The sequence below is a fragment of the Pleurodeles waltl genome, chromosome 6, assembly GCF_031143425.1.
Source record: "Pleurodeles waltl isolate 20211129_DDA chromosome 6, aPleWal1.hap1.20221129, whole genome shotgun sequence".
NCBI lineage: Eukaryota > Metazoa > Chordata > Amphibia > Caudata > Salamandridae > Pleurodeles > Pleurodeles waltl.
In genome coordinates this window covers 1,137,246,615-1,137,268,864 of record NC_090445.1, presented here as the reverse complement: position 1 = coordinate 1,137,268,864, position 22,250 = coordinate 1,137,246,615, and the positions used below count along the sequence as shown (strand labels likewise).

General features: G+C 43.5%; 1 protein-coding gene across 3 annotated transcripts in view; it reads left to right on the top strand.

Annotated features, from left to right (window-relative positions):
• Nucleotides 1-22,250, top strand: part of CUEDC2 (CUE domain containing 2) — a 159,110-nt gene that overhangs the window by 80,194 nt on the left and 56,666 nt on the right. For 2 of the 3 annotated variants that reach the window (XM_069240344.1, XM_069240345.1), the window contains exon 6: nt 19,134-19,301. In XM_069240344.1, coding sequence (XP_069096445.1) covers nt 19,134-19,301 — 168 coding nt within the window. The remainder of the gene's footprint in view (nt 1-19,133; nt 19,302-22,250) is intronic. The other variant, XM_069240346.1, reaches the window with a different exon arrangement.

Below are 22,250 nucleotides of genomic sequence, written 5' to 3'. Positions count from 1 at the left end.
AAAAGGAGTAGCCACTCCAAGTCCACAAAGAATTCAAAATTTCAACAAGATCATACAACGCATGTATCCAACACAAACAATACAAGCAAAGATGATATTACAACTACTAGGCATGATGTCTTCATGCATAGCCATTGTCCCGAAAGCAAGACTACACATGAGGCCCTTACAACAGTGCCTAGCATCACAATGGTCACAAGCACAGGGTCACCTTCTAGATCTGGTGTTAATAGACCGCCAAACTTACCTCTCGCTTCTATGGTGGAACAGTATAAATTTAAACAAAGGGCGGCCATTCCAAGACCCAGTGCCACAATGCGTAATAACAGATGCTTCCATGACAGGGTGGGGAAGCACACCTCGATCAACACAGCATACAAGGACAATGGAACGTACATCAAACAAAACTGCATATAAATCACCTAGAAATGCTAGCAGTTTTTCAAGCATTAAGGGCTTTCCAACCAATTATAACTCACAAATACATTCTTGTCAAAATAGACAACATGACAACAATGTATTATCTAAACAAACAGGGGGGGACACACTCAACGCAGTTGAGCCTTCTAGCACAGAATATATGGCGATGGGCAATTCACAACCACATTCGCCTAATAGCGCAGTTTATTCCAGGGATCCAGAATCAACTTGCAGACAATCTCTCTCGAGATCACCAACAGGTCCACGAATGGGAAATTCACCCCCAAATTCTAAACACTTACTTCAGACTCTGGGGAACACCTCAAATAGACTTGTTTGCAACAAGAGAGAACGCAAAATGCCAAAACTTCGCATCCAGATACCCACACAGGCAGTCCCAAGGCAATGCCCTATGGATGAACTGGTCAGGGATATTTGCCTACGCTTTTCCTCCTCTCCCTCTCCTTCCTTATCTGGTAAACAAATTGAGTCAAAACAAACTCATTTTAATAGCACCAACTTGGGCAAGGCAACCCTGGTACACAACACTGCTAGACCTATCAGTAGTACCCCACATCAAATTGCCCAACAGGCCGGATCTGTTAACACAACACAACCAACAGATCAGACATCCAGATCCAGCATCGCTGAATCTAGCAATCTGGCTCCTGAAATCCTAGAATTCGGACACTTACAAATTACCCAAGAATGTATGGACGTCATAAAGCAAGCCAGAAGGCCGTCCACTAGGCACTGCTATGCAAGTAAATGGAAGAGGTTTGTCTGCTACTGCCATCATAATCAGATCCAACCTTTACACGCAACTCCAAAGGACGTAGTGGGTTACTTGCTTCACTTACAAAAATCTAACCTAGCCTTCTCTTCCATTAAAATACACCTTGCGGCAATATCTGCATACCTGCAGACTACCTATTCAACTTCCCTATATAGGATACCAGTCATTAAAGCATTCATGGAAGGCCTTAAAAGAATTATACCACCAAGAACACCACATGTTCCTTCATGGAACTTGAATGTTGTCTTAACAAGACTCATGGGTCCACCTTTTGAACCCGTGCACTCTTGCGAAATACAGTTCCTAACCTGGAAGGTTGCATTTCTCATCGCCATTACATCTCTAAGAAGAGTAAGCGAAATTCAGGTGTTTACAATACAAGAACCTTTTATACAACTACACAAAAATAAAGTCGTCCTAAGGACTAATCCTAAATTTTTACCAAAGGTTATTTCACCGTTCCACCTAAATCAAACAGTGGAACTACCAGTGTTCTTCCCACAGCCAGATTCCGTAGCTGAGAGGGCACTACATACATTAGATGTCAAAAGAGCATTAATGTACTACATTGACAGAACGAAAAACATCAGAAAGACTAAACAACTATTTATTGCATTCCAAAAACCTCATGCAGGAAACCCAATCTCAAAACAAGGTATAGCCAGATGGATAGTTAAATGCATCCAAATCTGCTACCTTAAAGCAAAACGACAACTGCCCATTACACCATGGGCACACTCAACCAGAAAAAAAGGTGCTACCATGGCCTTTCTAGGAAACATCCCAATGCAAGAAATATGTAAGGCAGCCACATGGTCTACGCCACACACGTTCACCAAGCACTACTGTGTAGACGTGTTATCCGCACAGCAAGCCACAGTAGGTCAAGCCGTGTTAAGAACATTATTTCAAACCACTTCCATTCCTACAGGCTGAGCCACCGCTTTTGGGGAGATAACTGCTTACTAGTCTATGCAGAACATGTGTATCTACAGCGACAGATGCCATCGAACTGAAAATGTCACTTACCCAGTGTACATCTGTTCGTGGCATCAGTCGCTGGAGATTCACATGTGCCCACCCACCTCCCCGGGAGCCTGTAGCAGTTTGGAAGTTAGCTTCAACTTTGTACATTTGTATATATATTATTTTAACCTTAAATAGGTACATACTTAGTCACTCCATTGCATGGGCACTATTACTACAACACAACTCCTACCTCACCCTCTGCGGGGAAAACAATCGAAGATGGAGTCGACGCCCATGCGCAATGGAGACAGAAGGAGGAGTCACTCGGTCCCGTGACTCGAAAGACTTCTTCGAAGAAAAACAACTTGTAACACTCCGACCCAACACCAGATGGCGAGCTATGCAGAACATGTGAATCTCCAGCGACTGATGCCACGAACAGATGTACACTGGGTAAGTGACATTTTCATTTTTGTTAATCTGCAGTTGCGCAACAGATTGTGTTGTAAATGCGATAAATAAATAATTATGCAGAAAACACAGCAGCCGAAAAATAACTTCATTCCAGTGCACCTGCATACATCAACCTATGCTAGTCTACGTTTCCTTTCTCTGAAGCAAATTTGTCAGAGTTTAAGACCCTCTGAATGTTGCATAATCTTCATATTAATGAAACTTTCCTTATGCTAGATAAGTTGCACTCAAAGGTTTTTTCTCTTTGCTAACCCTGTGTTATTATTTTCAGTTAAGTAAAGCTATGAAGGTTGCATAAATAGAATTACCGAAGATGCCCACAGAGTGTAGGTTGATCCACTTTGTCCGAACTGCCCTACATCCCTAATTTGGTGTCTAATAACTTTTACTTACTCTAGGCCATTGCCATGAAGGATTGAGATCAGAAGCCTACTTGTAGTACCCACTGGACAGTCCCACAGTGGCCCAACGCAAAGTTTACAAATATCACACTTAACTATAAACCTAAATTATTATAGTTTATATTCCTGTATTGTATAGGGAAACCGCTGGTACTGCGGCTCTCCTTCAGGCCCCACCAACCTCTTGACCAGTATGCTACTCATCAAGACCCCCTCCTCTAAAAACCCCACCTGATTCTCCTGAATACTCGTATTTCAGTCAGGCATGTCACCTTACTAATCGCTATAACTCGCTTCTCTCACAATGCCTAAGCATGATGACAGAGTTATCTTCATTTTCTCCACCCATCTCACAACCCCCCGTGAAAAATAAATTGCCCTCATACAATCACATTTGTCCTGTCACTAACCTTACCTTCACAGCCTTTTTTTGAAAACTCTCTACACTTGGGTGGGTGAGATGGTTTGAAGGCAAGCTAAGCCCGAAATCTCTTCATCCCTTTACCACCTCGGAGTTCTTCCCTCTCTCTTTATACACCAGCCCGAATATGGTACTTCTTTCAGTGAAATCCGCCTTCTGATCGCAAGACAAAACTAATCTTGCTCCTGTTTTACAGTGACTTGGATTTGATTGTGGTTCCCGCCATCCTTGCGGCAATGCCAAGTAGATAAATTCTCCTTCAAAATTGATCTAACTGGAGAGCAAGGGGCCTGGTCATCATTTGCAAATTCACACATGACATGATTGTTTCAGAAAACCCCAGGACCAGACTGCAAGCTCCTTTTGTTATGATGTTGCTTTACACACCAATACACACCATTCTTAATATCAGTCTACTGACCTCTTCCCCCATCTGGTCCTTCTTCCACAAGTCCTGGTGGTACATCTCTTCAGTAGTCTATAAGCACCCTTTCCTAATTGCAGTTGTGGATTTCAACATGTAGTTCTACCTGCCTGACTGTTGAAAGGAACGATAGACCCTTCCTTCTTTTTTGAATCTCTTTACCTTTGCTACTGCTTTACAGTCCACCTCATACAGCCAGACATTCTCTGAACAGCAACCACAAGGCCTGGAGCCCACAGTCCATACCTACTCACTTGGAGTGATCTCTGTTTTGGTCCTTTCTCTATCAAAACCCATCCATGAAAGCCTAATTGATCCAAAATTGCTACAAGCAGCCTGAATATCTGCTGGAGTACATTGGATTACACCACATTCAAAAACCTTCTCACAACAACGTTGCTGTTACAGGCCTTTACCTCATTCAGTCGCTCAGTCCCTCTCTTCAGCCACTGGGTTAGAGATTTACTGAAACTTTGATGCCACTCATACTTTCATCTTAACTATTATTGAATGAAAATAGAGGCGAAACATCAGTCAGTTCTATACAAAATACAACTTGGAATATAGTAAAGCTCCATCACACTCAAAGAAAGAGATGTGGTGCTACATTTTGATCAAACTGGACAACTTCCTTAGCCGACCATAGGCCCCACTCTCTCTATCACTGCCTTCACCATCCACATATATTTCATAGCTAACATTGACTTCTTGAAGCTTGTTACTGTCAGTTCCAATACAGGCTGACCCCTGGAAACCAGTAATGTTCAAAAGCTGCTTTTTTTTTTCTCCTCATAGGCTCTAACTGTATGTACCATCCCTCCAGCAACAGAATTTACCCAAATGACCTAGACCTCTAGTACTAGGCCACTCTTGAAATCCCATGCATAGCCCAAAACATCTTGAAAACGTTAGACCTATTGTGCAACAACAGTTCTGATTGAACAGACTGCAAGAGCGTCTTCACCCAACTGAATAAATATATTGAGGACCACAGACTCTGAGTAGATACCAAAGTTACTTGCTCTCCCACTGTGGGAAAATGTACTCCATCAACACACCATGACTTCAAATCCCAAGTGGACAAAAATTTAGGAATTCTCTGTTGCATTTGATAAATTGGGGTAAGGAACATTTAGCTTCCCTGTTTGATCATCTTCAGTGTATTGAAATGCAGGATAGCTTCTTAAATGGTTCTCCCTCCTTCTCCAAACTCTGAGATCTCTTCTACTGTATCTTCCACCTTGTTTTTATTTTATATCAAGAGTTCCTCAGAACTGTGATTTCACCATTCCCCTTCACTAACTTCCTTGAGAGACGGCAGTCACAAATTCTTTAGTGACCGGCTAACTGTGTTGATAACACCAAGATTTTGATGATCAATGAACTCCCCTCAAACATGGCGGGACATTTAGGTGTTGTCATCACCATTTGTGACTGGGAGATCACAACCATATTACACTAAAGATTGGAAAGACAGAAATTTCCTCCTGTGAACTCTGACTTGCACAAAAGCGACACCTTGATACCTTACGGGACTTGGCACCTTCCCTCCATGGTACCCACAGTAAAAAGTAATAGAATAACCACGGATGCTGACTTCCATCTCAGACCATACACCAGCCATGTGATCAAGCAATCTGGGGATGTGGCTTGATGGTCTGAAATGGAGGATACTTCTTAAGGGCCCTCTGTCCCCCTACTGATAAATCATAACATCCTTCTCAAATTTCACACTTCCCACTTCCAGACTAATCTATCTAGCTGCCATACATTTTTGACTTGTACCTCCAAGCTGTTGACTGGAACTTTTGCATGGGCGCGAGGCAGGCTGGCCTGCAGCTGAAGGCCCCAGTGTTGAGGGAATCAGCCTCTGCAAAACAACTGCTGCATAGTGTGGGTCGGCACTTGTATCTTCCCAGAACCCTCTCCTTCGCCCCATAGAGTTACAGCTGCATCCACACTGGGGCTGGAGGCGCTGGTAGCACTTGCCATGGAGGTGGGTGGATTTCAGAGGCATAACTGTTGCAACCAGTTTGCTGGGGGTCAGAAGGGAATTCCATTCACCTGCTTGTCACTCAGACCCCACTGCACCCATACTGATTCAGAGGTGGTAACTCAGTCTGGGGCATAGTACTTGCACAGTGTCATCCCAATATGGTGCAGTTTGGCTCGGCCTTGAGCAGACTGCCATTGCATGGTCAGTGTGGTGCGGGCCATGATGCCTACTTTGGCTCCTCTCTCCTCTTTCCAAATGGAAACCACCCTCGCTCCAGCTGCTTATGTTCTCCTACCCTAGCATTAAACAGCTGATGGCCACAGATGGCAAGAGGCGGATTGTGCTGGTGCACAGAAGCTGTACAGGAGTTTTGACTAGGCAAAATTAGGCTGGGATGGCACCCACCACCTGCATCCCTAGACTACTACTGTAGGACCTTGATGCCAGGTGTCCTTAACAGAAGTGAGACTTTGAGCCCTAATTGTGACGACAGAGGTTGTTCTGTCCTGATGGGGTGGTGGATCCTCCTCTGCCTTCCCTCAACCACCAACTAGCCTGACCACTGGTACTGGGGGTGTTGTTTTGGGGGGACGCTCTGATGCAAACAGTGACGGGTAAACCTGATTAGCCCCCACAGAGGAGAATTCACAGTAGCAATCTAAACCATCTGCATACAACCTTTTCCTTGAAATCCACGGCCCTTTGGTTCTGTAGGTGGGTGGATCACCATGTTACTGTGGTCTCTGGAATGGGCCCTGAGCTGGGATACACTTCTTTGGATACAAAGATGAGGCCTCAGCCAGGACATCTTTTCTCCATCAGCTGAGAAATGGCAAGCTGGAACATACACTTGCCTTTATCGACTCATAATCATCTGTTTTTGGGACTACTGTCTGCATTTCACCTGACGGTTGTGACCTCTCTCAGTGGCCCAGCATCAAAACCTGATGCCTTTTTGTGCACCAAAATAATGTCCAAGTACAAAGAATTCCACATTCCACCATCAGAGCAACCTTGTCAAATTGGTGAAGAGTGCTGCACCTACCACCTCTGCGCCCATGGGTACTAATAGCTCTGCTGCTTCTGTTATTGAACAGGTTTGCTTTTCTTCGGCCATTGGGGTTATTCTTAAGGCAAGCCACTTGTCTTAAAGATGGAGAGACTAGTCTTCATATAACTCATGCACACCACAATCTCTGCAACAGAGCTGATAGTCGTCAACACACAAACTGTCCTCTCTAATCTGGAGGAAACACTCAAACAACTGCAGAATTCTATGGCCAATCTGCCTAGAGGCTTTTGCAAGGCAAAATAACATACATTTTATGGGATTTCTAAAGGGAGTGGAGGGTGAATGACCTGAACCCTTCTTCAGCATTGTTTTACACTTCATTGTTTTAGCAGAAACTCTCATCATGCTTCATGTGAAGCGTGTCAGTTGCACACTCAATCCGCAATCCTTCTCCCATGGCAGCACAAAGGCTGATTATCACCAAAATGCTCAATTATAAAGATGGCAACAAGCCCTTAAAAGTGACGCATGGATTTGAAGCAGTCTGCTGTGACTTCCATCACATAATAGTCTTTCCTGATTACACTAGATTAGTGCAAATCCAGACAGTATCCTTCAAAGACATCAAGCATAAGCCTAGATCATTGTGTCCAAAGAAGCTCCTTAATGTGTATCCTGTGGGATTGTCCACAAATACAACCATTTTGTGGATAGTAGGGGTACAAGAAATCTCACATGAGTTTGAGGGATAAAGGTGGATATTACACCACAAGTGGCACTTCTGGAAACATGGAAGCAACAAACATCATCTAAACATGATCTCTTGTTATGCAATAGTGCCCTAGTGGTCACAAAGAGGACCTGGTGAAATTGTGGGGTAGTGCCCCTGTCCCCTTCATAGATAGGCCCAAAATCTGGACTGGTGTGCTGAAGCATAAAAATTAATTTACAAAAAAGAGTTGATGTATGTGAAAATTCGGTAAAGTCTGGGTTCAGTGGTGGAAGTACAGAGAGGGGACTGAACAGCAAGAAAGACAGTGTGGTTGGGGCTTGGTGAGTGGCTGGCTTATTGATTTGGGGGAATGCAGGAATATGTAGCCAGAGGCTAGGCAATAAAAGGGTTGGAACTGGTGAAAAGGAGATCCGCAACCACCGATTATTTAGAGTAACGTGTCCAAGATATCTAAAGGTGTCCAGTGAATGCCAAAAAGTTTGAATTATCTTGAGCTAAATGAAAAACTATTAAAAGAGTGAGAAAAAAACATAAGTCTAGTTTGATGACTCTAGTCCGGTATACACCTGCACTATTCCCCGCTAGACTTACAGGACTTTTTAGGAAGGAAGTAACTCTTCATGCTTTGACACGGCAGAGGCAGCATGGGTGGAAGAGAAACTAAGCCCTGTGTTATATCTATATATGCCACAAATCTCCGACAGCAACTAAATTTCACTTTAGCCTGATTTTATGGACAGAGCGCAGCAAACCAGGAAAAGACTTCATTAGTGCACCATCAGTCTTTGGTTTTGAATGAACTGTTGGTAGTGCCAAACTGCACAAGCAGGTTTGATTTTTCTCACACCAGATTTTAGAGGCATCCCGTTGTCACCCTCAAAAAACACTAAATGTTTACCTGGGCAAAGCCCAGCATGTGCCATGATTCCATCTATTGTCCTTTAAATGGTCACATTTGCAGTGGACCTGCCCTCACACTGGGCTAAAGGGAACATTAGTTGGTCCACCACTTGTCTTCTTGACTTTGTCTGTCCTGCAATGCGCCACATTACCCATGCCTTCTGATTCTTGTTTGTTGATCGAATGTTGAAGTAGTAATAAAGTACCCCACTTCTATGAGACCTCACACTTTTTCCACAATGGGCGACTCATAATTCACGTTGAACACATTGGTTAAGAATTCATTTTATTTGTCCGTAATCTTTTCTGCATCAGAAAAGAGAATTGACCTTCTCCAAGGAAAAACTCCGCACCAATTATGGTGTGATTTCGCCTTTAATCCAGTCCAGTTATCACCCACTCCTACCATTTACTCTGCTTGAATGATAGTGGGTAAATAATGAGAACAATAAAGGGGCTTTTCTAAAAGTGGTCAAACAAGCCTGGTTTGACATCTTCCTTTTCCAGAAGGCTCACCTGTTAGAATAGTAATGTCGTTTTGATTGAATGCAAGGGCTTATCAGGTGCCATACTCTCTGGCTTCACTTTAGGATCTTGTTGTGTCGCCACACCTGAACTCCCCATTATCACATGCAGTGGGTCTGGTGGAATCTCATTACAGATACATAATATTTTCGCTGTTACTTCCCTGAATATATACAGCTACCTCCTGTGTCTGCTTTCTTCTCATCCTGTTTGAGCACTATATTGCTCAGTGCCTGCTTAGGAAAACTGTTGGTCACTGGGGACTTGAATTGCAACATAGTCAGTGACCTATGCTCATTCTCTTCATGGAAACTGCCTATTTAGGATTTACTCCACCATATAGTTTTGCCTCCTCTCTGGGCTTGTGGGATATTTGGGCATGTACCACCCCCCCCCCCCCCCCCAACTAGGTCCTACACCACCTTCTTAGGAAACTATCACTCATTCTTCAGATGTGTTTTATGACTCTAGCTGATTTACATAGGGTCCCAGATCAAAATTCTCCCTGGGCATCTCAGACTATTGTCCTTTTTGGTTCACCTTGAACTACCAGCAGATTAGACAAGGGCTTATGGACACTTAACAAATGGTGGCTTTGAGATTAAGCTTTTATGGTATATTTAATTATGAAAACTGAATCTTATTTTGTCGTTGATCAGTTGACTTCGTGGTCATGCTCTGGGAAGATTTTATATCTGTACTTTGTAAGCAAATCTATGTGAATGGTAATTGGGCTGTGTGCAGATCATCTGCCTAGACTAGAATTATGATTTAGTTCTTCTGGTGATAACCCTGTCCTCCTGACTTTCAAGGGTGTACAAAAGTGCCTCTTTTTGACATGGTTACCTCCCACTTTTTACCTGGTATCTGATTTGATTTTAACTGAAAGTGCACTGGGTTCCTGCTAACCAGGTCCCCAGTGCCAGATCTCCTTCCCCAAAACTGTACAATTGTTTTCCCAACTGGTAAATCCTTTAGCACCCTCTGTAAGTCCCTATTAAATGGTACCCCTGGTACCTAGGGCCTGAGGTGATAAAGAGGGTCCCTAGGGTCTGCAGCACTAATTGTGCCACCCTTAGGGACCCCTCACCAAACACATGACAGGCTGCTATTGCAGGCTGCGTGTCTTGGTGCAGTCAAAAGTAAAAAAAACAACATGGCGCACAGCCTGTGTGCCATGTCCCATAACACTGCATGTAATATATGTAAGTCTCCCCTACAGCAGTCCTTGCAGCCCTAAGGCAGGTTGCATTATATTACATGTGTAGGCATATCTGCAAAAGCAGATATGCCCCAACTATGTCTTTGTCAATTCTCAGACATAGTAAGTGGCCAGGGCAGCCATTTGTAATGCATGTGCTGGGCACTATTCAATAGGGGTTCCCCAGCTATATGTTGGCTTCACTGAACATAGGGATGTTTGGTATCAAACATCTCATATTTGAAACCCACACAAAGGGCTGCCTCCTTTGAAATGCAAATCTGGCTGCCGCTCACAGGAGAGGAAGGCCCCCCACCCCGTTCAGAGCCCACTTGGCACCTAGACAGGTGGGAAAATTAGCTAGTCAAGGTAGGTGTACCACCTCCAGGCTAGTACTACCCCTAAGGTGGGTAAGTCGAGGCGAGCACAATATTTCAGACTTAGCCATCTTTGAGATGGCCTACCTAGGGATTCTGGGACAGGGTTATGCATACTTCCCACAGGAAGTGGTCATACAGGGGATGGAGTGACCCCAAGGGTCAGTAGCCCATTGGCCACTGCCCTACACACCCCTAATGCCCCTAGATTCAGTATTTAGGGAAGGCCCTGGTGCCAGAGAAGCAGATCCTGATGACCTAAGAAGACCAAGGACACAGAAGAGTTGCGAGAGAAGAAGAGGAGAAAAGAAGCAATGGCCTGGTACCAACCCCGCCGGCCTGTTTTGCATCCCTCATTGAATTCTGTGCCAAAGTCGACTCGTCCTGCAGCTGTGACTCTAGATACCGGGAGAAGTCCCTGCCTTCAATAAAGACTCAAGACCTCCCGTGAATAGCGGACCTGTTCTCCAGAAATCTTCAAAATAAGGGACTCGGAAGCTTCTGGTACCGCCAGCATCAGACACCTGAAGTCACCACTGCACAGCTCGTCTCCAACATGAGATGAAGTGGACCACTAGTGCCAACAAGGTTCCCCAGCCCTCCAGAGTCCGAATTCATTGTGGTTTCACACTTCGTGGACTCCCCGATGACACATGCAGCCTCTGCACACAGCACCCCTCTACCACGACCGCTCTGAAAAGGGAAAACCCAACACCTAAGGACACCTCTGCATCCAACGCCCCTGAGCCGTAGAGAAGGGGAATAAAGGTGCCTACCTGTGCCCAAGCATCGTAAAACCTGAGCCCCGCTCGTGGTTCAGCCCAACTGGCTTCCTGGACAGAGCCTGTAGCCTCTTTTCTGCAGTGACAGATCTCCATTGAAAAACATTGGGCACCCAACACTAGTATCCACCCTGCAGCTGACCTCCCCCATGCCACTGGTGGTGTACTGCTGGTACTTCCTTGCACCTTGCCCACCACTCACCTTAACTCCTGGCAATTGGTCTTGTAAGTCGCTGTGCTCTACCTGTTTGGAGAACTTGTTTTTCCTCCCATAGGATAACATTGCAGAACTCTGAAATTGCACTGTCTGCTTTCTAAAGTGAAAAGAATTCCTATTAAAAAAAACAACCTTAACGATTTTTCTCTGATGCCTTAACATATATAAGGATACCTGCTATTTTTAGAAATTGGTGTGGATCTCCTTTTTGAGTCGTGTATCTTATTTATTTACCATTGTGTGTTTTGTAGATGTCTTGCACTCCTCTGTATTAAGCCTAAGGCTGCTCCACCACACTACTTCTCATTAGAGCACTTTGGGATTGCAGAGCAAGCCCAGTGTACTCACTGGGGAACCCCTGGACTCGTTACACGGTATTTACCTACCAAAAAAGGGTCAGGTTCCTACACAGTACATGCAAATTGCTTTGCGACTGTGACTTACGGACAAGGCCAAGAGTATTTTGTTTGCATTATAGAGCCACATATTCAAGTAGGTGTTAGGCTAAATAATAGCCAGTAACTTTGCCTTCTATATGTGTCATGCCTTTATGGATGTGATACACTACTAACTCTGAGAGAATGGGAGTCTCTTCACCGATACTGCCTGAGACTGGATATTTCAATATCAGTTGAAGAAGTAAGGAGGCCCCACCTCCACTTTCTCCCAGCAGATCCCTGGCACTCAACAGGCTTCCACTGGGACTCTTCAAGTGTCTCGCCTCAACCAGCTTCACACTTGATAAAAGTCTTCCTACCAACTACTGGAGAGATAATCCTCTCCCCAGACCTAGAGGATAAGAAGATTGCCCAACTATAAGGTGTTTTAAATTACCCCGATTAGATTCTCCAAACTGAAGGAGACCTGGAAAGGGGTCATGAGGTACCTGACTGTGTTTTTCATTACATTATTTTTGTATCCCAAAGAAGTCTTTATGTATTCCTATTATCACCTTACACACCTTAAGTACCAGTACGGTGTCTATTACTCCTAAATTGTCCACCCAAGAATTTTGGATGAAGTCTTTGAATACCTCTTGAAGGTCCTAGGTAGATTAATTTCATCACCCTCTATCCCCCAAACTTGCTCTTCTGTATGTAGTAGATGCCAACATTTACAAAAAGGTCTTAGTTAATCATCTATGTGTGTTGTCTCTAAGCAACATCACTTTGCACTTGAGAACCAGGCGTCCCCACCTTCCTTTCCCCACAACCACTTCCTGCCCCACCCCCTGGAGTGCTCCTTCAACATTACGTTGATGATTTATGAGACACAAGGGTGTTCTAGGATCACCAGAAGATCAGAGAATTGTGGAAAGCATGTGGTTACCTTTCTAAATCAACTGACTTTGCCCTCCACTTCATTATTGTGCCTACGAACCGTACACAATCTAATTTTGTTAAATGTGTTGCTGGCTCTTGGTTTTTATCTACCTTGAGCCTCTTCACACAACGATGTAAAGATTTGTATTAAAAAGACCTAATTTTACCAAAAGAAAATCTTAAGGAGATTAAGTCAATTCCTGAGTTTTGCTGCCCTGGCGTAGGCAATAATCACCACTGAGTTGCTAAAAAATGCTTTTTCTAGGCCGCTTCTTTGCCCACTAAGCCATACTATTGAGTTGTGCAGCTAAAACAGAAACTCAATCCTTCAAAGCCTTTGATAACTATTTATTACAAAAGAGTCTTGTACAACAGGACCTTCCAACCATCAGCCAGGCACCAGGTCGCATCTGTCCGTATTGGAATCTCTGATTGTACATACTGATGTAGCATGATTGCAAATTCTATCCAACAGCGATAAGGCCCTGGGATAACCAGTACCTTAAAAGATCGTAGACATAACACATCTCCCTCCCCAAAGCTAACAAAAATGGGAAGAAAAACCAAATGCAATTAAACGGAATAATGAAATCCAGGATATCTATGCAAAAATAAACTAACTATAACTTAATAGCTCACACAGCTTCACACAAATCCTAATCCTTCCACCATGCTGGTCTCGCCATCCCATGAAGATGCGTGTAGTGGACCGGTCAACACAAACTGCAGCAGCATGGACTTGATCCATGCGGCCTCAAGGCTGAGCTAGCCAATCAACTGGACAAGGCACTGGAGGCTGAAGGGGGAAACAGTCTGAGTCCCCAACCCCCGTGGGATAAAAAGAGTGAGGAGAGCCTTCAGGAGGGGGATGAGGGAGGAAAAAAAGAGGAAAAAAGATTGAGGAACCCTCAGCTCTGAGGCAAAAATAGAACCTTTGCAAAGCTCCAGAGCTAGGAAGGCAATGAGGAGTTAGGTGATGAAGATACAGGGAGTAAGAGAATCAGATCACAATGTTCAAAGGTGGCAGCACAACGAACCATTCCTTTGAAATATGTGACCAAAACTGCGACATATCAAAGACATGACCAGGGCAGGCACCCCATTCAAGGATCAACCAAGGCAGCAGCCCCTGTCAGTGGCAGAGATAGGACAATCAACCAGGCCATGGTAAAGGTGCTGAAAAGAGATGTGGTTTTGGTAAACAAACGGGGCTTTGTGAAGAAAGGTAAATCCAAGTTTGTAGGGCCTCTCGGAGTAAAAGAAGTGAAGAAGAATGTTGTGGTGGTGGAACCGGGAGATGGGTGGAGTATGTCCCGGCTGGTCAGAGTGGAAGCAAAGATGTGTAATGAGTGGGTTGAGACGAGTGGATGTCAGATTGCATATACATCTCCAGTAGTGAGGGGTGGTCAAGCAAAAAGAGGGATTGAAAGATCAGCATGTTGGAAAGATTGATTTGTGTGACCAGGGTTTGTGACCATCGTAACCCCATACCTGCATTTGTCTTTCCTCAGTCAGTTCAGAGGATTGCAACTTCCCCAACACTCGCCTCAAAAGTTTGGCATGATCTGCCTTGTCCTTCCCATACACCAACATGTCATTGTAGAAGAATAGAACCTGTGGAATAACTTCAGACACCTTTTTCATCACCCTCTGAAAACAGATAGCCATAGATGCCAACCCAAAAAGCATCCTTAAGAATCAATGAGCTCCTAAACGGAATCGCACACAAGGTAAGGGGGCTTGAGTGCATGCAATGAAATCTGGCGGTACCCCAAGGTTAAATCCAAGGTACTAAACATTTTAGCTCCTCTTTGAACAGCCAAAGTTCATGAAATAGTAGGAAAGGGTTGAAGACCCACCCAAATATGATAATTGAATCCCCTGAGATCCACACACATTCCAACACTTTTTCACCATCTTTAGGAGCAAGGACAACAGGGGCAAGCTATTCTGAGGTCTCTGTCTCATCGATAAAACCCAACTTCAAAAGTTTTTCCAGTTCCGTTCCAAGAGGTTCTAACATTACATTTGGTACCTTTCTAATGTACACACATGGCACAGCATTCCTTTTCAACACAATCGTGTGTTCAAATCCATGTCACAAACTCAAATTCTATCTAAACACTTTGGGGAACTCACTCACAACATCATACTTATCTTCATTGTTCAACCCCAACAAAATTGGTTTTGCGGTATTAGGTCTGAGAATAATACCCGTATCCCCTTGTTGCCTCCAGCCCAAATAATTATCACCACGCTTACCCACATACACTTTGCCCTCAATCCGTCTCTCACTAAATCGAATTTTCATCACAGTGTAACCCAACATGTCAATCTTGGCTCTGCTACAACCAACAGGGTTTATATTTGATCGTAGATGTTTCATATTTTTGTCCTCAAAATGTTCACTCCAATGCTGGTCACGTACCAGGATGTAAGGTGAACCTTAATCCATTAAAATTCTCAACGTCCACCACATCCTTGTTCATTTTCAAACAACCACACCACCATCAGTCACAGTTAAAATTACTTTATTTCCAACTTCTGGTGTCTGCTGAATCACATTCACGTTTTCCACTCTTGCATAATGTCCCTTTTTCCTGCACTTCCTTTCAAAATCATTTTAAATTTAAACCGTTAAAAGTGTGCTATACTACCACACCTGTAACATTTAAAATCTTTGCTATATACGTTGCATTGAGTTCCTAATTCCAACATTGTGATTCTTTGTGGCAAAATCATTACCCGTCCCTGACCCCTCATTAGTCACCTCCACCAAACTTACATGTTCCTCAAACTGTGTTTCACTAAACTCTTGCACCCAGATGGAAGCGTTCTCCGTAGATTCTGCAATGGTTGTTGCTTCCTCAAGGTCAAGGTCCTTGGCTAACAGCTTCTCTTGTACTCTGCATTCATTGGTGCTTCTCACCAGTTGGTCTCTAATAGGTAAGTCTATTAATTCTTTTAAATCACATGTATGGGGAAAGTGTTCTTAATAAGGCTATAAAGTTCCCAGCTCTCTGTTTTAACTTGTAATTTTGGTCACTCAAGAACAGTATTAATCCCTACCTAGCAACTAAATAAGAATCAAATAATTTCCTCCATTGTGTCCATGGGAGTATTGGTTTCCCCTAATTCAGACAGGAATACCGGTGGCTGGGACAGAAATGGTACACAAATGACTTCTTGTCCCCCACCAGAAATAGTGGGTGGGAAAAAACAGTAAATCCTGGCTGCAAAAACTCCAGTTTTGAAGAGAAGATTCCACGTTTAGTGTTCCAATAGATGTGCGAGCACTGTTTCCACTGTCAAACTAGTTTCTGTGAAGTAAGGCTGCATGCGTGGGGTGTGTCCCCAAATCAAAATGGCGTCTGCATGCATATGACCTCAATATGCAGCGCAGGGACGAAGAGAGTAAACATTGAATACAGGGCCAGTGTCACAGATCCATGGACTTCATGGCTTATTGGTGGAATCCTGAATTTCCTCCTCATGGAGCACTGTGCAAATTCAAGCCATCACAAACTCTGTATGTACGTTTGACGTCAAATACACCAAGCATTCAAAACCATTAAAAAAATGGCAAAAGCTTCAATTAGAACAGTAATACCACATACTGGCATCCCAATGGTTTTGTCTCCTGAAACCATGTATATGAATAGGTATCGCTCGCCAGTCTTTCAATTGTTTAGCGATCGTGCTAAAATTAACAAGAGTGTCAGTTTCTTCCTTGATGTGTAGAGTTAAACATACTACTTCAATTGCCTTTGTAATCCAAGTCCATCAGTAAAATCCACATGGAATAGTACCTTATACAATGTAAACTTCTATACTTAGGTTCCACATGTAGTCATGATTTCTGTTGGTGGTCCCACAAGGCACACTCGTCACCAAATGGTAAGTTGTGCATCTGAAACAAAAACCTCCAAAGCCTTTGGTTAAAAAAAAAAAAAGAAAAAGGTATTCCAAAAGGGTCTTGTGCAACAGGAACACGCAACCATTAGTCAGCCACTAGGTCCTACTGTCCACATCGGAATCTCTGGTTCTACATATAACTCACAATTCTATCCAACAGTGAGAAGGCCATGGGATAACCAGTGCCTTAAAAGATGCTAACCACAACACATACTTTAAATTTAGCTAATCTTCTTTCAGACAACTGTTTCAATACATTCTCCAAAACAAAGTTCACAGTTAAAATGCACATCATAATTGAGGTACTAGTCAGCAACAAATTTGAATTAAGCATCATAGACAAGACTGCAAAACAGACTCCCTGCTCAATAAAGAACATTTTCTAGACATCTAGATTTTAATAAGGCACTGCAGACTTTGTAGTGTTCAGCCAAATAAGCTGCACTATACCTGTGCACTGAGATGCCTACATACAAATATAGACCTACTGATTTCGCTAAACCTTGCTGGGTCCTACCCCTAAGTTCTGGAAATGAACTGAATGCAAGAGTTTGTATTATGTGCCGTGCCTAAACGCTACATCAGCCTTCGTCCTTTCATCCACATTTGCTAAGCACATGAAAACTGTGCAACAAGTCTGGAGACATTCTACTAGTAGGATGTACTATATAAATACAGTGACAACCCTTTTATACCTACCAGCTGTATGAAATAAGTCAATTTCCCATCGATTCTCTTGCCAGCTGCATACCGACTTCTGAGAAGTTATTGGCTGAGCTCCTGGAGTTTTGAATTTGACTCTGGGACCCCTCTGCAGACCTTTGCACCACAGTTTCCCAGAGTTTACCATTATTCTGATATATTCACTATGCACATTTCCTGAAGTTTAGAAAGAAGTGGTTACTTTATTTTTTTATTTTTTTAATACACTGACCAAGGTAACCCCTGCCCCATTTCCCAAATATCATTTTTGCCCTGCGTTCTACTGTTACTGGTTAATTTCAGACTTTCACAGAGGAGAACAATATCTTAGTTTTGTCATCTGGATATTAGCACCACGCTTGTAGCTCTTTCAGTCTTCTGTGAGCCGCGGATGAATGACGGTGGTATCTGATCTCTAATCCTGCTAGACCTTTTGACGGTCTCCAGTGTTGCGTACAACCTCCCCTTCTGCTTCAGAGACTCTTTGATAATGGATTCAGGGGTATTGCAATGGATCAAGTCTTCCTGTTTTTTTTTTTTTTATCTGATAGATAGTAATCCAGCTCATTACCACCCTTTGAGTCTATTCCTATATATGTTTGCTGGGCTTATCTCCAGGGATGTCAGCTTCATCACCCCTATATATCATCACCCCTGTATATGTTCTTATTTGCAAAGCTGTTGCTGGTGCATTGGGTGTGCTTTTTCATGTAGGCTGGAGATAATACAGGGTAAGATTCGGTATAATTGGTCACAATTTACGCACTACCTTTTCCAAATGTATTGGTATTTTGTGAACTGACCTATGCCCTAATAGTTCAGTTTTCAAAATACGGAATCCTAGTGGGTCTCAGTTAGACCTACATCACTAATATTAATGAGGTAGGCTGCAGATTTGTGAATGTGGTTTATTTCCACATTATGCATTAAAAGTTACATAATTTTACACCACCACTTCCCAGTTTTGCGCATGCAAATTCAAGATTTATTGCCCATCTTGAATGTAAATGTCACGTATCCTCCATTATTGCAGAACCGAACATGTAGGGATTGGCAACTTAGCCACAACCAGCCAACACATTGGCCTACTGTGCTTAGACTTCTTCTTGCCTTTTTTCCTTTTATCAACCACTTAAGAGCAGACTTTCAACTGGACTGGGACATTCAGACGCATGGGCCATAAGATAGTCTCAATCTAAATTGAATAGTGACAAACAACTTTGATTTATGTGTACTCCAATTGAGTGGCTAGAACCAATTTTAAAGATAAATTACCTGATGTTGTGTACAATAAACATTTAGTAACAATTTTCCATTTAAAAAAAAATAAGTTTTCTGAAAAATGCATTTTTAATAATAATCGTTTCTCTGAGTCCCCTTTGAGGGCTAAACTATATGTTCAGTTGTGGTAGTTTGCTCAGACAGAAACATTCACCTTGAGAATCAGACCCTCAAATCTGCCATCAGAACAGAATGTCTAGCAGTGTAGACGCAAACATCTTAACTTTTTGTATTTGATAGAATCTTACTATCTCTTTTCTTTTAGGAGCAGGATGAACTAAAACTCGGAGTGGACCTATTGGTTGAGATGTTTCCATCATGTTCATTGAGTCAGGCTAAAAAGGTGCTTTCCATTGCAAAGGGGGATATGGAAGAAGCGGTGCAGTTAATTGTGGAAGGAAAGTTGGATGTCTGCACAAATGTGAGTTCTAAGGTAATGTACCTCTGTGATTTTAAGATAGTAGCCTCATGATCCACACATTCCCAAAACAGTTCAGTCACATTCTGTGTGCTACTCAATTACTCGTGTTAATTTAAGGTCATGGGGTTCTTCCTGCTAGTTTGGAAACTGGGTAGGGCTGATCGCATTTAATCCCGGAGCAAATGATGGAGTAAACTAATAATTGTTGCTCTTTATTCCATCATCGTTCTGTGTGTCGCTTAGTGCAAAAACCACTGACAGTGTGCTGATCATACGTGAATCCAGCCCTCGTCATCCAATGAAGGACAAACACAAAGTACGATGATTCACTGTCTAAAATAGGTAGCGCCTAGGGACATAATAGATCACAAATTCAATGAAGAAGTATCATTTATGTATTTGGAGTGCCTAAAGTGTCCCACTAGCTGTAACCTCTTAGCGCTACAGCATTTCACTACCTGTGCTAGGAAATTAATTAATTAATAGCTATAGAGAATCACACTTAAAAATATATCAAACACTTTGCCCCCCCCCCCCTCCCCCCCAATACCTTGGGTGTTTGAAACTAAACCAAGATAGAGCTAATGTAGAGTGCATGTCGCACTCCCTTTGTCACCCATCATTGACCTTGAATCATTGTACATACTGCATTACAGTATAGACTTAACACAAAAAAATAATTATCAGCCATTGCTGACTGGCATGCGTCGAGACCCTCCATCTTTAAGGATTTATCCTCTACCCACTGAAGTGAAACTCTTCTATGCTGTGTTAGATAGAGAAGGCTGCCAAGTTTGGTGGGTGCTGCAGAACACTGTGTCAACCCTATCTTGAGTTATCCTCCAAAGAAGGAAAATTATTTGAAGAGCTTTGGTTCACTTATACCTTTGTTTTTACTGTAAACGTTGAACTGTCTCACTCCGTTTCTCCCTCTCTCTCAGTCTCACTAGGCAATGGTTTTGTGACTCGTTAACCATTAATGGAACTGTGTAGGGAAGCTGAGGTCTGTTTGTGGTTACCCTCCCTTTTTGGCTAATACCCGATGTGATTTTGACTGACAGTGCACTGGGTTCCTGCCAACCAGGTCCCCGGTGCCAGATCTCTTTCCCAGAACTGTACTGTGCTTTCCCCAATTGGTAAACCCTTTAGCACCCTTTGTAAATCCCTAGTAAATGTTACCTCCTGGTACCTGGGGCCTAAGGTACTGAAGAGGATCCCCAAGGGCTGCAGCAGGAATTGTGCCACGCCTAAGGGTCTCCTCACCAAGCACATGGCAGGCTGCCATTGCAGACTGTGTATCTTGGTGCATAAAAAAGTGAAAACACAACATGACATAACAATGCATGCAATATATGTAAGTCACCCCTGCAGCAGGGATTACACATCTAAGGCATGGTGCATTATATTACATGTGAGGGCATATCTGCAAGAGTAGACATGACTGTGCTATGTCTGTGTCGATTCCTAGGCATAGTAAGTGGGGAGGGAAGCCATTTTAAATGCATGTGCTGGGCACTGATCAATACGAGTTCTTCAGCTACATGATGGCCTGACTGAAGATAGAGATGTTTGGTATCAAGCAGCTTGTATTGATAAACCCACACTGATGTTAGTGATGGATTTATCAATACATGCACCCAGAGGGCACCTTAGAGGTTCCCCCTGAAAACCAACCAGCCTCTGGTGTGCTTGCTGACTAGTTTGAGCCAGCCTGCCACCACCAGACAAGAGTCTGACCCCCCCTAAGATGAGATCCTTTGCTCTCGGGCGGTCAGATACAAAGCCTGCTCTGGGAGGGGTTTATACACCACCAACCAAAAGGATGACCTGGTAATCTACATTCCAGGGTGGGGAGCATCAAAGAAACCCACCGCCCTTGGTTTGCATATCTGGCTTCCCTCACCAGGAAGATGCCACCTGAAGCCACCACTGCACCCATCGCCTCTGACCCAAGTTGAAGTGGGCCACCGGTGCCCACAATGTTCCCCAGCCCTCCAGAGTCTGAGCCCATCGTGGTTTCACCCCAACCCCCCTCGACTCCTCTACACGCAGCCCCCCTCTACTGACACAGCTCCAGTAAGGTAAAACAGATACCTGAACATACCTCTGCACCCGTCACCCTTGAGCTGTGAAGAAGAGGACCAAAGGTGCCGCCTACCTGTGCCCAAGCATTGTGAGGCCTGAGCGCTGGTGTTGGTTCAGCCCGACTGGCTTCCTCGCCAGAGCCTCCAGGGACTTTTTGCAGTTAACGATCTCCAGTAAAACGCATGGTAGACCCAATGCTGTTTTGCACCCCGCAGCTGGGCGCCCTTGTGTTGCTGCCAGTGCTGCTTTGGAACTTGCTCACCACTCACATTAACTCTTGAAGATTGGTCTTGTGAGTCACTGTATACTACCTGTTTGCAGAACTTGTTTTTCCTCCCCTAGGATAACATTACAGTCCTCAGAAATTGCAGTGTCCACTTTTTAAAGTGAAAAGAATTCCTATTTAAGTAACAGTACTTACCTGATCAATTTGTCTCCGATTCCTAAATATATAGCTAGAGATACTTGCTATTTTTATAAATTGGTGGGAATCTCCTTTTTAAGTTGTGTCTCATTTATTGACTATTGAGTGTATTTGAGGATGTCTTGCTCTCCTCTGTGTTAAGCCTAAGGCTGCTCGACCACACTACAACCAGATAGAGCACTTTGGGATTGCATAGCAAGCCCCTGTCCACTCAGTGGGAAACTCCTGGGCTCCTCACACGGTATATTTAGTTACTGACATACCACATAAAGAGCCAGCTTCCTACAAACTGACACAGTTACTGGGGCTCTGCTGTCTGCATCTCCAGATGATAATATGCCTTCTCTAGACGAAAGATCAGTGAACTAAAATATGATAAGCAGTAGAATAACTGTACTCACAGAATAGAGGCATGCACCATACAACATGCTAAAATATTTGTTCATTGTTAG